The following is a 15,044-nucleotide window of genomic DNA, read 5'->3' as shown; positions in this document are numbered from 1 at the left end:
CGCTTCTGCAGTTTCACACGCCAGGTCCACTCTCGACTTGCCCAGCTGGCGTCCACCGGCCAGGTTGTGCTTCTGGAACATCTGTTTGTAGCTGTAAGCATTGAAGACGATGACTTGCCTTGAGTTGTCTGGCGGTGGAGCATGCGCATTCATCTCGCACGTTTTCTGTGCGACGCTGATGCTCTTCAGCGCTGCGTAGGTTCGGGAAGGTGTCCTTATGGTGAAGGTGTTGTTCTGCGTGTGGATCCTGTGACCATTCATGTGTGTGCACCAGCACAAACCCTGTCAGTGACTTTCCCCGGAAGTGGCTGACCATGCCATCCTGGCGTCGTCCCATAGGGCTGACCCTGTCACGAGGAGCTGTGCAGTGTGAACAAAAGGAAGCGAGCGGGCTTCGCGCCGTGGGGGCGGCAGAAAGAGAGAAGCAAAAGGCTTAAACGAGGGAGCCGACAGGAGGAACAGGCAGAGAGGTACGATTCGAGCAAGCGGACGGGACAGAGGAAGGCAGAAGACTGGGGCAGCGCATGGACCAGGGAGCCCGGGGTCCAGCCTTCGCTCACGTTCGGCCTCCGACAGCGTGCTTCAACACCTGGCAGCTCCCCCAACGCCTGGCCGAGAACGAGAGCCGCACAGCCACGAAGAATCCCCAGCCCGGCCGCAGCAGACATCCAGCCATTCGTCAAGCCCGTGCCACACCAAGCTGACTCAGCCGCGACGTGGATGAGCCCTACTGCCTTCCAGTAAGCGGCATCCAGCCAGATTCATTAAATAAATCATATTCAAAAAGTCATTTTTGGAGTCTGTGCATTAATCTCCTCATGCCGAGTGTGGACCACGGGCCATTTTAAGAAACTGGTCCGTCATAGTCCGCAGAGTGTCATTTTTGGCCGCCACCGGTCCTGGGATCTTCTGTGCTGTACAAACAGCTGAGCCACGCCACAGTGTGTGAGCTTGACATGGTACAGAACATGGCAGCCGTGGAATGGGGCCCTTTCTCACCTTGGGCGGGGCTTCACTTTGCTTGCGTTAATGGACGTCCGTCTTCTTTGTGGCCCCTGCTGTGGCAGCCCTCTGTGTGGTTGGCGGGGAGGTATGTGGCTGCAAAGGTGTTTCTCCCGTGGCATCTTGAGTAACAACCTTCGGCTTGTGTCCGAATTTCTTTTGCAGGGAAAACATTTTGCAGCTCCCGTCAAGGTTGGTTACGGTGGTTCCTTCTACCACATAGGCTGCACCGGAGAGATTCCATGTCAGCTGGCGAGGCTTTGGCGTGAAGTGTAGTGTCCCTAAATTCAGCACATATTCGTAAAACTGACGCTGCGCAGAAGCAATCTCGCCAGCGCCCAACCTTGTGTGTGCTGCTGCCCTCTCCACCTCGCTTGCCGCTGCAGCACCAAAGGAGTGACGTCAATGTGCGTCGTCGTTTGTTCGAGAATGTTGGAGTAATTTCTACTCAATGCTGACGGAGAGGGCGTAGCCATGAGCATGCTGAGTGGTGGCCTCTCCCCTTCACTCGTGCGCCTGCAGCAGCGCAACGCAAGAAGGAACTGGAAGCTTCTCAAAGCCAGTCTCGGCGCCTGACCAATGAGTACGCGAGAAGGTGAACAAAATGGCACAGCTGATACTGTATATGCGCGCCTGCCTCGGCACAAAGAACGAATGGATGTGGAGCGCGCCTATATATGAAGGGTGTTGACCGCTGTCTCTCAGCCCGAGCGGCCGTTTAAGCTTCTGAGAAGCGCGCCCGCTCGACTCCCGGGTCAACACCACTCGCCAGCAAGGCAGCATGCGCCATCCTGCAGGTCGGCTCCGTCGTGAAGCTCTGGTCATCGGACTGTCGGAGTGCCCAGTGAAGAAATTGTGTTTTGTTTGTTTGTCTCTCTCTTGTCTGAGTGCACTTTAGGTGCAATATTTCTTTTGTATTGTAATCTCTTTCGACTGTCACTTCTATGTGCTCGTACGAGTGATTGTGAAATCCTCTGTATCATCTCATTGGTGTATAAACTTGTTTGTTTGTGAACCTTTGGCTCCGACCCATTCCACCCCCCTTGTCACTTGGTGGCTGGTCTCCGATGAGCTTGCCACGCTGAGTCGAGGGCATCTCCTTTGAGTCTGCGATCGCTACCCCCACATGCTCTAAGGGTGTCTGGAAATGCATGCATAAGTGCGCAAAGTGGTGACACCTAGCCATGGGTGGGAACGCCAGTGACGGCTGCGCCGTACCCGTGCTGCGGCTGATTGGGCCTAGCTATGTGGCACGGTCGAAAAGGCATTGTGAAATGCCCAAGATTCACTTGCCTGGGCCAAAAGTGGTGTCCGCGGGTGCCACTAGGCTTCACGGATCTTCAGGTGCCGGTTCCAGAACCATGGCGTAAAAAGAACAGATGAAAATTCGAAAAACTGCGGAGCCCATGCGACACGTGCCTGCACAGCTCCGACCTGAACGGTGTTCCCCAGTGCGAGTTAGGTGAAGTGGCCAACAGCCAGAGAGAGTGGTCAAGGCACAGCCCGTGTAAGGGGCGTGGACAAACCACTGATCCCGTGCAAGAGCGTGAACCACATGGACTATGCGAGTTCTGTGGGGTGCCTGTTCAGCAGAAGAATCTGTTTTGTCAAAAGTTGTTCGACGGGCTCCGGAAGGCGGGCGGCCGGGCCGCCGCGCACATGGAGACAGCTGGTGGTGCTGTCGGTGCAAAACACTTGGAAACAGCTGGTAGTGCTGTGAGCGCACTGGATTCGTATCTGCTGTATTCCGACGGCGTCCTGCTGAGCTATACCCCCTCCGAGAACGACACAAGCGAGGCGTTCAAGGTGGTGATACCACGAGTGTTGAGAGCAGCACTGTTACGCTACTTTCATGACTCGTGCATCGCTGGGCATGCAAGCGGCCCCAAGACTTACACCAAGTTGTGTCGCTTTGCTACCTGGCTTGGCATGAAAAGGGACGTAGCACGCTACGCCCGCTTGTGCCATGTGTGCCAAAGTGTGAACCCCCGGGGTGGACAACCGGCCGGCCTCATGCAGCCGATTAACAGCCAGACTCCCTGGCAAATCCCGGCATGTGACATCATGGGACCGTATGCCACGACACCGAGTAGGAACAAGTTCTTGCTGGGGGTCACGGATCACTTCAGCAAGTGGGTTGAACTTTTCCCCTTAGAAAGCTGACGGCACGAGTGATCATGGAGAAGCTGATGGAACCAGTATTCACCAGGTTCCGTTTTCCAGAGCAGCTGATAACAGACAATGTGTCCTCCTTCACTGTGAAGGTGTTCGTAGATTTGTGCACTGCACTCGGCATTAAGCACTAGAAAACCTGTCATGCTCAGTCGAACCCCACGAACGAGTTCATTTGTTTTACAGGCACTGCCAACCTTATGCAAGTCCTGTGGTCATGTCTCTTCTCTTCCCTGTTTTTCACGCAAGTATAGCTGATTTAAAGCACTATGAACCTGCTCGCCCAAATGAAGGCACTTACTGATCTAAATTTTTACGCATTGCTTGAGTTCATTTTTTGATACAGCTCAGCCACCTTTTCATTCCTCAGAAAAAAGGCTTGCCCAGCCAAGGTTGGTTGCTGAGGAGGTTACCCGACCATCTTGAAAACTTTTATTGGCAGCCATTCCTTCTTTCGTCTCTCATCACTATGCAGTAATAATGATTTTTCACATTGCTATAAAATTCGGCAGGAAACTTGTACCTTGAGCTTGGCCTTAGTTGTAGTCATGCTGGTAAAGGACATGCCACAGTGGCTAGGGCTACTGAGCCGGAGTACACACGTTTCAATGGAGGCCAAGCACATAAAAGGCGGCCGTGCGATGTCAGTGCGCACCAAAAAGACGTGCTCTGTCTCTCTTCCTTCTTTAACTTTTCCCGTACGTGTCCACCAAGACTGCCCCATCTACTTTCCCCAAAAGAAAAGAAAACCACGGAGTGTGGCATCGATAGAAATGAACAGCCCTAAGGACAGTGCGGCTGTATTCTGGGTCAACAAGAAAAGAGAAAATGTAGGTATATTTCTTCATGCGAAGCTTTTTTTTTGCAACAACAGCTCGGTTTCGGGGTTTATTGGTAAACCCTAGTGGTAAATTGAGGCGTCATGTCAGGGTAGTCAATGGTGGTGGGCTCCCATTGCTGCATTGTCAGCTGGGAAGAATTGCAGGGGTCTTCTGGTGTTGACGTCTGGGCCCTGTGAACTCCCTCCTGGGTGCACACACTTAGAGAACACAAATAGAGAGTGTTTCCTTTTAGGCTAGTAATTCTTGTTTCACTTCTGTTGGATAAACATTGAGAGGACATAGTAGTAGCACTAAAACAGGGACAGGGGTAGATGAAGACAACACAGGCGCTAGTTTTTTAGCGCTACTACTGTGTCCTCTCAATCCAAACACCAACTAGCCCTGCTTAGTGCCTTAAATGCATAAACATGCCTGTATTCATGCTAATTTGAGCCCTGTGCTATGAGCAATTTCTGAGGAAAGGGCACAGATGTGTAAACATAAAAATAAAAATAGAATAAAATTGGGAACGCCTTTTCTTTTGCAACTTTTAGGCTTCTCTGTAACTACTACCTCTGGGCATTTTTTGCACAAAGTTTCATTAATGTAGCTTTGATTATGCCATTGATACAGCGTATTAAGGCAGCTAGTCTCCTTACGAAAAAAATACGCCATAAAAACGACCAAGCTACTTCCCGTGTGTGAGGGTAAATATCTAGGCGTTCTTTTTACTCCCTTACCTTGGCACCATCATATTGGACACGTCACAGCCAAAGCATGTTGGACACTGGGCTTCCTGTGTCGTAACACTAAACGTTTTCCAGCTGAAATTAAACAACTATAGTATCAGGTCTGTACTTGGCCATGGCTGTCAGATCCTTGGCTCAAAGCTGACATTCAGCGGGTAGAAAAGGTACAAATTTTGCGGGTACGGTATATTTTTGGCAAATACGGCTGTTCAGTGTATCAGGGACTAAGCAAAGCCTTGACTGGAACTTTTAGAAAAGTGCAGCAAGGCTCTAAGGTTGAAGATTTTTCACAATGTTTTTCACTCCCAGACTGGAATACAACGAGGCACCTAGTTTCTTCCTCTCAATTGCGCCTCCTCAGGACAAGACCATGTCAGCAAGGTTTGAGAAATTAGGTGCAAGACTGAAAAGTATTAAGTGTCATTCCCCCGCCCCCCAAACAGTTTCGCAATATCGGCACCACTCTGGGTAATGGCAACTTTTTGTTCTTGTTGTTTTCTAGCAGTGCCATTTGTATAAAATGTATGTGTAGTAACTAGGCCTTGGGATGTATGCGTTGTTGGTTAGTCTTTGTTTCTATCATTACCACCTTTTCATGATTCATTGTGTATTTTAGATAGATGCAGATAGAGGGGGGTAAGGCAGGGATGTTAACCAGAAAGGATTCCGGTTGGCTACCCTGCACAGGGGAAGGGAATGGGGATTAAAGAGGGAAGAGAGAAGGAACGGGAAACACAGTCGCAATCCGTCAATCAAGGCAGTCTCTCTCAGAAAAGAAAACAGTGCCTTGTAAGCCCTGATGGCAGTCGACTGTTGTGGCCACGGACGGAGGATCTTGGCCTCTGTGAAAGGGCGAGGATCAAGGCGGTCCAGAGCACAACGCAGCTTATGTCTTCCGGTCTCAAAGACAGGGCACAAGGTGTGAATGATTGTCTCTTCACAGACACAGTCTAGACAAGAAGGGCTGTCGGCCATCGCAATCCGGAAAGCAAAATGATTTGTGAAGGCAACGCGGAGCCATAGACGACACAGTAATGTTGCTTCATGACGCGCTTCATCACATGGAAGACTGAGGCGCAGTCCAGGGTCCAATGCCCTGAGGTGACGGTTGCAAAACTCTCCCGTGTTCCACGCTGAAAGTGTGAGCTCCAGCCTCAAGGAACGAAGCCCACACGCTGCGTCAGCTCTCGTTGCAGGGATATTGACAGGGATTCCGTCACTGTGGGCAGAACAGGCAGCTTTGTCGGCCTGGTGATTGCCATGAGTACCGCAGTGGCCCTGCTGTATCTTACTGTTTTCACACAGAGTGGCCCCCTGCACGTACAAATAGTGTTCCTTCCTCCGTGTGAGCGTTGCCCTGTGGTGTGCAGGGAGTTCCGGGACTTCCTGGCCAAGCACTCGGATGTGTTTGTGGTGAAGGAGGAGCATGTGGTGCTGCGCAGTGTCCTCCAGAACGCCGCCCAGGGGGACGGCCAGGCCGTGGTCAAGGTGGGTGGGTGTGCCTTTCTCTGGGCGACAGGGCATCTGGTTAGCTGTCTGATGGCTGTGCCTCGAAAAGACACCAGACAGGCTGATGCCATGGGATGCCTAACTTGCTCTTGGAGCAAAATGGTGGTTTGAGCTAGTTGGTACATCTTTAAAATTTCACCAGCGCTGCGACTAGGAACAAGAACAGAGAAGGAAGACAAGGACAAGCGCTACTAACAACTGAAAGTTTATTTGAAAAAAATACAGATTATATGCACACAACTGACAACCCAAAGCGCCTGCGCTTCCCGCAAAAAGCACGCAAAAGAAAGTTAAGAATCTAGATACAAAATTTCACATTCATGTAAGTTTACAGATGGTGTGCTAACGCACGTGTCGCTGTCCTTGTGAATGTGATAGGCTTCACACAACTCCCTAGTCAGCTGATCTGGATGTCTGAATTTAATCTTTGCCCTGTTAAGCAGTGGAAAGCATGCTTTTTTATTAGACACACCGGGTTTGTTCAGATGACAATCTCTGTAATGAAGGGACAGATTTGATGTTCCTAGTCGTGAAATTTCAAACTTGCTCTTGTGTCCTGGTGCATTGTGGGGATCCCCATGTTTCTTCTGGCAGTCAACCATTTGTGTACAGCCAGCTGGTTTGAATTACAGTGCAGTAGGCTTTGATTTGATTGTGAACTTTAACCGTGAGTGTACACTGTTCAGTTCGTGTAGGAATGATGACACACCAGTAGAAGAGTGAAGCTTTGCAATCCTTTAATGTGTTACTAGAAAAGCTGGCGTGGTGTGTGTGTCAACTCACAGATGGTACTGAAAATGCCAGAAAAATAAGGTGATGTCATCAGGCATGACAGCAAGCAAAGCCTCGGAGCCTTCGTCTATATCCACTGGCCGCCCTGCATGTGCTGACACATTCGTAGCAAAATCTGTCGTTTCTCGTACAGCGTTCCGAGTGGGGCATTGCTCATTGCGTATAGTAGCTTAGTCAGGTTGGAGGATAGAGATGCAAACCAACAACATCCCCAGGCTTTCGTATCAAATTTGCGCTAGTGCTGGCATTTGGGGCGGTTCATTCCCAGACGGCAATCCCAAGTGTCTCTGCCTTTCCTCTAGTGCTTGAGTTTGTGGTGGAACTGCCCGCCTTGCGTTGCATCTGTTTGTTAGGCTTAGAATGGCACCAATCAGCCAAACTGTAGCAATCAAAGGGCCTGCCATGCATTTTTCCCAGGAGAGCTTCCAGCATGTCTCTTTGGGGGCTGTCGTGGAGCTGCAGTTGACGCAACCCACTGTGGGGTGGACCTTGGGAAGATTGTGCATGGGAGACGGTAGTAAAGCTGCTCGTTGTTGTCTGGTGGCACAAGTTTAAATAGGCCCCCGCAAGTGGTTCCTGCAGTTTTGCTTACAGTAAGGTGATTTCCACAGACTGAGTATTAAGGCGGAAGCCTTTAATGTCTCATCGTTGTAAGCAGCAGTTGTCGACAGAAAATGTCACGCTTTTCAATTGGTGGAAACGGTCGTGACGTCCACAGTGCGCGAATTTCAAACGGGGCCAATTGTACTTTGGCTAGTAACCATGCAACCAATTGAAGGGATCGTATAGTGATGCTCCAATTAAGTGGGACTGAGCTTACTTAATTGCCTAATTACCCAATTAGCCTAATTAGCTTTACTAGTCAGGCCATATAAATAAATAAAACCGATTAAGAAATTGGTCGAGCTCAGGAATCGAACCCCGGTCTTCGGCGTGAGAGACGAGCACGCTATCCACTCCGCCATGCCAGCTCGATGGTTTGGAATGAACAAAGGCGCGTCTAGTGAATAGGGTGTCTTCACTCACTCTCATCCTCCTCCATTCCCTTCCCGCGAGGTTTAGGTGTCCACCAATGAGAGACAGATACATTTCCTTTCCTCAAAAACCAATTTACTGATGAGCGAGGCGGACTCCTTGGCAGCGTTGCAAGACGCTGTCGCGTTCCACTCTTAGGGGCATCAGTGACCACTCTTTAGGTCAAAAAAGTGCCCCCCTGAATTTTGTGAGACAGTCACTGCGTAATTTCCTTTCCTCAAATACAATTTTCATTTTCTTCATTACGGCTCCTCTTTATCTTCTTTCACTCCCACTTCCTCCCTTCCTCTACGGTGCAGTTCAGGTGTCCACTGAGATGACAGAGAATTACTGCGCCATTTCCTTTCCTCAAAAAGCGTTGCGTTCAAAGGGCAAGGCATCGCACTGAACGGGTGGTGTTCCGTTGACTCCCTGGCAGCGCTACGACGTGCTGTCGCGTTCCACTCCTAAAGGCGAAGCTTAAGCGTCATTAATTAGCAGTTAATTAGTATTCAGGCATTAATCAGTAATTAGCCATTAATTAGTGATTTGTCATCACTTAGTAATTAGTAGTCAATTATATGTGACGCCACCGGTGCCACAGAAACAGCGAAGGTGGTGCGGAAAACGCTTCCGCCTCTACCCACTTTAGACAGTCAAAGTGCCCCCTGAATTTTTTGGGAGGATGGCATTCCGTTTGTGAGAGGGTCTCGCATGGCTTGTTTAACAGCCACAGAGCAGTGAGTGCCCTGGCACAAGAAGCTAGCAGGTTCATCTCCATTTGGGAGGGTTGGCGTTTCCTGGGCTAACATGTATGTGAGAAAAGCAGCAAGGGGGGGGGGCAGTGAGGATCCCATCCACAGGGGGGGGGGGGGGCCAACAGCCAGTTTGCACACAGTGAAAGGGGGCAGTTCCTTCTGGCCTCCTCTCTGCTGCTGCCCAAGACTTGGAGGGTGTCTGCCACTTTGTCCTTGGGTCTCAAAAACAGCAGTCAATCACCAACGGTCTCAGAGGGTGATGGTGCTGGGTGTCAGGTGGCGGAGGAGGCCCCCCTGGACGCGGGACTGCGTGACCAGCTGACGTCCATCTTCGAGGGCTTCCTGCGGTCGCGGGGCGGCTCGGCCAGCCTGGAGGCCCTGCACGGCCACCTGACCTCGCGCTTCAGCCGGGACACCTACGCTCGCATGGTGCAGAGCCCCCAGGACCTGTCCGCCTTCCTGCGCATGAACACTCACCGCTTCCAGGTGAGCACCACCCCTGGGTGGGGAAAGGTTTTTCCTGTTGGTGCTGCAGTAAAACTTCGTTGATACGTTCCCAGTTCATACGATTTCCTGGTTCGTACACATGGACATTAGAAATGTCCCACTGGGTTGCACTGCATTTTTCCCGGTTAATACGTTCCCGGAAAAACACAATTTCCTGGCTGCTGCGTTTCAAATTTCGACAGTTTGTGGTCACGCAATATGTTTATTAACCAACCACACATGCACAAACATACAAGTGCCTCAGTGCAATGAGGCAAAGCACCACCACCACCACCACCAAGAGCAAGAAAATGAAGGTGCGCTAGCATTCGTGACGGCCGTTTTTGCGAGGACGCGATGTGAAGAGGAGAAACGCTCGAGTTTCTCCTCCATGGTGCATAAGGAGGAGAAAGTTTTCCGGGTCTGGGAAATGCCACTTAAAAAGCAAAGAGACTTGGACAGTCAGCTGGCGCGTTGGCTTTCCACAGTACTTGGGTGCAAATGGGCAACGCATGCAAAAATGAAGAGACTTTGGTTACTTTCGTCATTGCTGACAACGCAGCGAATCCATTGCGAATTTCCTTCCGCGCTGGAGACAGCATGAATGGGCACTGAACTCAGCGAGCAGTGGAACAGGATCTGGTCCGCTCTTGTGCCAAGAAATGCGAATCAACATTTTTGTAAAGTGAAGTTGTCAATAAATTTTTTTTTTTTTTACCTCATTCAGCAGCTACATTTCTCAAAATTGGATGGGTTGGATCATGCGTTTTCCTGGACAATATGTTTTCCCCCCCGCAATTAGGAGAAAATATGTCGATAAGGTTTTACTGTTATTGCTTGCATTACTGGGTTAATGTGATGGAAGGGTGCGTAGGAAAAAAAAAGATTGCATGGTTTTGTCGTTCATTTCCCTTGCCCCACTCCTGTTGAGTATTTAAATAGAAAGTGGTCCCCTTTACAGTGGAATCTCGCTGATGAGAATCTCTTGCCTGCACATCACCCGGCATTGGTGTTGTACAAAGGGGTGGTGCATGGGAGAGGCATGTAGTGCACCGATCAATTTGCAGCCACTCATGGGCGCAGTGCCGGGGACACTGTACGCAATGTGTCATGCAGTCAGAGTAGTGTTTTGCTGCTGCGCTCTCATGTACAAAATGAATGGGAAAGTGCTCGCCTTTGACACATCTGGGCCGGTGATGCGTTCCCCTGTAGGCCTGCCTCTCTGACGCCAATGTATGGCATGCAAGTACAGTAATCCCTCGTTATAACAAAGTCAGCGGGACGGCGAAAAAATTCGTTATAAGTGATGATTCGATATAAGCGACCGCTCGAAAAAGCTAAAACAGTCAAGATTTAATTGCGCCACAACTACGAGGAAGCTGGCGGATGACGCCGCGCGGCGTCCGCCAGCTGTGGCAGTTGCTAGACAACAGCTCAAGGTCGGTCTCTGTGCCTCCTTGGAGCACTGCCACAGCGCAATCACAAGCTCATGGCCAATGTAGCTTTCGCTACAAAATTTGCTCGTAGCACATTTGTTACCAGCAACTCAGCATTGGTCAGCGACCCTCAAAGATGACACAGTTTTCAAATTTCTTATACCAGAGTTTATTGTCTATATTAAGAACAAGCTTTAGCTCATTTTTGTGATCCAGGCTGATCGACAGGCTGGCAGGTTCGGCTTACTTCACGTTCGCACAAGAAAATACAAAGCAGCCATGCTACCATAAAGTCCGCCTCCTAGATTCAAGCAACGACAGCATGCCTGTGCAAGAGTGGAGCTTTCGACAACGACTCCGCCTGCAGGAACGCCAGGTGACAAACTGTGTGCTGCTCCCTGACTGCCCTGGTCGTCGCTAAGCCTAGCCCGTTTCGCATCGATGCCGCAGCTGTTAGCGCTTCGAGACTGGACAGCATTCAAAGGCGCTTCACTCGGCACCCCTTTATTGTCAACTAGTCTCATAATAAAAGATACGTAAGATTTCCGCGACGCCTTCAGCAACGGAGCTAGCAGACGGCAGGGGAACCGCATCAGGCAGGAGCAGCACCAAAGCGGCTATTGGATGAAATTTGCTTGGATCGCAATCACCTCTACCAGCGACTCGGTATTGGCCAACGATCCTCAGAAATGATGCATTTTTTACATTAATCTATCCCAGTGCTTGCTATGAACTTGAACGAACAATACTATCGCGTTTTCAGACGCCTGCGGCTGGCATCTAGGCTGGCAGGCCACGGCCGGTCTCGACGCGCGCGAGCGAGCGCACCGAGACCGGCCTTGGGAACGCGCCTACGTCATCATGACGCTGCTGCTCTCCGCGCTCGCATTGGCTCCCACTTCCCGTCGTTGCGTTTGCCGTTAGCAGCTCGTCGTTGACATCTAGCAGGTTGGACGCAGGCGGCGAGCTGCGATCGGACGCTGCGGCGCCGTTCGCAACTTCGCGCCGAGGTGAATCGCGCTCGTTTTTCGCACACGTGTCCCTGCCGTAACAACAAAATTCAGTAACCCTACCATGCATTTAGACCGTTTGTCTAGTCGAATGGCGCGAATCGAGCATGACCGGCCACTTTTCCACTTCCAAGACACCGCGGTTTTCTGGCATCGCAAGGCGCGAGGAAAACTTTATTTTCGTGTGGATTCTGTCACGGGGAACACCAAGAATGCAGACACGTACAAGCGCAAAAAAACACGGACAGAGAGGAAGAGACTTGGACAACACGAGCGCTTACTTTCAACTGAAGGTTTATTGATACACACCTTGCTGCATGACGTCACACTGATATCCCTGCCGACATCACGTGGCTGCTCCCAAAAACATTATTTCCTTTTTAGTCAGTGAGACAGATGGTGCGCTGACGCAGGATGGACCGGCTTTTCTAATCAGATCTGCCTCTATTATCTCTCTCACATCCTGACAACTATGTTTGGCCACAATCTTGCATGCGCTGAAGACAGGTTTGCATGGTTTCTTATTCTTGTCAGCACAGTCATGATAATGTTCAGAAAGATTACCATCTCTGTAATTGCCTACCTTCCTCCTGTGTTCCAGTAATCTTTCATTCAGACATCGGCCAGTTTTACTGATGTACCTAGAGCCACACGATAGAGGAATTTCATAAACCACACCAGGAACACATGCTACAAAAGGATCCCGGTGCTTGATACCGCATGGTTCTTTAGGCTTTGGAAAAGGGTTAGTCAACTTGACTAATTTTTCCAACTTCTCAGGCGCCGAGAACACTACTCTGACGTCACTGCGTTTCGCAATCTTCTTTAGGCGATGCGAGGTGTTGTGCAAATAGGGGATGACTACCGTTCTGTTTCCGTTTGCTTCGATCTGGTTCTTGTCTTTTCTCTTTACTGTTTTCAACATTCCTTCAGATACGGATACAATGAGGCTTGTCGGATACCCAGCTGACTGAAGACGCGTCACTTGCTTTTGGAAACCATGACTCAGTGAAGGGCAACACGACTTTTTCAGTGTATTATTGAGGCATTGCTTAGCGATTTCTCTCTTAACAAGTTTTGTATGAGATGAATGAAACGGTAAGAGGGGTTTGTTAGCTCTTGGATGGTACTTCCAACACGTAGATTTGTCAGTGAGAATTAGTTTCAAATCTAAAAACTGTAAAATACCATCTCGTGGAATTTCATGCGTCAGTACTAAAGGATTAAAACACTCACCAAAAAGGACTAAAAGCTGATTGACAGTGGTCGAAAAATCACTGCACCCTTGTAATAAAATTTAAAAATCATCGACGTATCTAAAAACAGTCACATAGTTAAAAACCTTCAGGCGGTCAGAAACGACTCTGTCACAATGAGCTAAGACAAGTATTTGCAAGTATAGCAAGTATTTGACTACTTGTCGCTACGAAAATCCGTCGCAGCAATCGCAGACTGGGGTACGGATATTAACCAAGGCACAGTGCGAATTAACAGGAAAAAAGAGCCCCGACTCCATAATTATATATACTTCACAACTGTCCTATTTTGGAGGTAGAGAGTTATGAACCCTCAGGTACAAACTTACTTGTTCCTCTCATATCGATGACATCTGCTCATAAAAGTTAAGAAAATTATGGAAAAGAAAACTTAAAAACTCTTCCATCAGCGCCAGAATCACTGCATGCAAGGCTTGCGGGATCCACACCAAGCAGGTGATGCCACATGGCTGAATAATAACTGCCGTCCCATATCTCTTCATGCTGCAAACTTCTTGAACATATCGTAGCCAATTACTACATTGAAACATTTCTTGTTGACAACAACAAATTATTGGCTTTCCAGCATGGTTTTCGCAAAGGCTTTTCTACGGTCACCCAACTCACATCCGTAATTCACAATTTCGCTCGGGTTCTTGACAATTCTGGCCAAATAGATGTCATATTTCTAAATTTTAAGAGTTCTTTTGATTTAGTTCTACAAAGTAAACTTAGCCATAAACTTGAAACTCTTGGTCTTCCTTCTTTTATTTAACTGGGTTGTGGCTTATTTATCTTATTTATTTATTGTATAAATAAATGGTGCCTTTAATGGGAGATGAAACTAAGCGCTGAGGAGACAGTATTTATGCGGACCACTAATAAAAGAAACAGTCATTCCTTTTCATACAATCTTCCCACCTGGCACCTTTCAGAAGTCAAAGAATACATGTACCTAGGAATAGCACTAATAAGTAATCTTAGTTGAAATAAACATATTGAAACGGTATGCTCTTGTTCGTTTTGCAATCTCTGTTAAAACAAGTTAAAACAAGATTAGACCAAAACTTGAGTATGCATGCACTGTTTGGTATCCTCACACAAAGACCAACATCAATGCCCTTGAACGAATTCAGCGCAAAGCTGTTTGGTTTATATTGACACATGCATTCGAAGAAGAGACAGAAGTAGCGCATGCGCTAGAAGAGGAAGAAGTTAGTGGCTCTCTCGCGCGCGCTCGAACCACTAGGGGACCGCCGCAGGTTTTTCGTCTCTGCGCGGGTGTTCTTTTTGGCGTTGCACGCTACAATATTTTCTAAATATCGCACCACTGTCTCACCATCTGCTCCATTGCTTCAGCCTAATATGCAGCCCCTTGAAGCGTGGCGCCGAATACTAAGTAGAGCAGTACGTTGGGCCAGTTGGTGTAGGTCTTGTGTTATTCTGCGCAAAGTTTTCTTGAATGTGTCGAATAGTTAAGATATCTCTTACTATTGAAAAATAACAAACTGTCAATGGCTGCCGATTTGCATCTCCAACTGATGACATCCAGGTCAACGAGGAACAGGCACACTGAATTGTTAAAACCTTACTTTGCCAGAACTAACATAATGAAACATTCTTTTTTTCCCCGCGCCATTACCGAGTGGAAGCGGCTACCACCACCATCAGTGGTTGATGTTGATGGCTTAAAACAGGTTGTTCATTGAATTGTTTTGTTTTATGACTTGTACTTTTTGTTTTGTGCTTATTTTGCCCCTCCTGCCAGGGCCCTTCACGTGGCCTGCAGTATGCTCTAAATAAAATAAATGACTGGAATGCAGTGTGTTTTAGGTATAGAAAATATAGGAGGACAGATTCTCCAAGTGCACTAATCGTAAAGAGTAATTTACAGCCCTCGGCAATGAGAAGAAAAGTTGGCCATCTGCTCTTGCTTCACGGTTACATCTCTGGAAACCTGTAGGCACATCTTCCTGATTGTATTAGACTGGCATGCACTAGAAGGACTTAACATGTACACGAGCATTCATAAGCCCCAA

General features: G+C 48.7%; 1 protein-coding gene across 3 annotated transcripts in view; it reads left to right on the top strand.

Moving 5' to 3' along the window:
• Nucleotides 1-15,044, top strand: part of egl (Egl_like_exo domain-containing protein) — a 91,950-nt gene that overhangs the window by 13,914 nt on the left and 62,992 nt on the right. For all 3 annotated transcript variants that reach the window (XM_089553582.1, XM_089553581.1, XM_089553580.1), the window contains exons 2-3: nucleotides 6,115-6,232; nucleotides 9,094-9,303. In XM_089553582.1, coding sequence (XP_089409708.1) covers nucleotides 6,115-6,232; nucleotides 9,094-9,303 — 328 coding nt within the window. The remainder of the gene's footprint in view (nucleotides 1-6,114; nucleotides 6,233-9,093; nucleotides 9,304-15,044) is intronic.

The sequence above is a fragment of the Amblyomma mixtum genome, chromosome 7 (assembly GCF_055824585.1).
Source record: "Amblyomma mixtum isolate Tamu chromosome 7, ASM5582458v1, whole genome shotgun sequence".
Classification (NCBI taxonomy): domain Eukaryota; kingdom Metazoa; phylum Arthropoda; class Arachnida; order Ixodida; family Ixodidae; genus Amblyomma; species Amblyomma mixtum.
The sequence above is the reverse complement of the archived record's forward strand: the minus strand, read 5'-3'. Positions and strand labels throughout refer to the sequence as shown.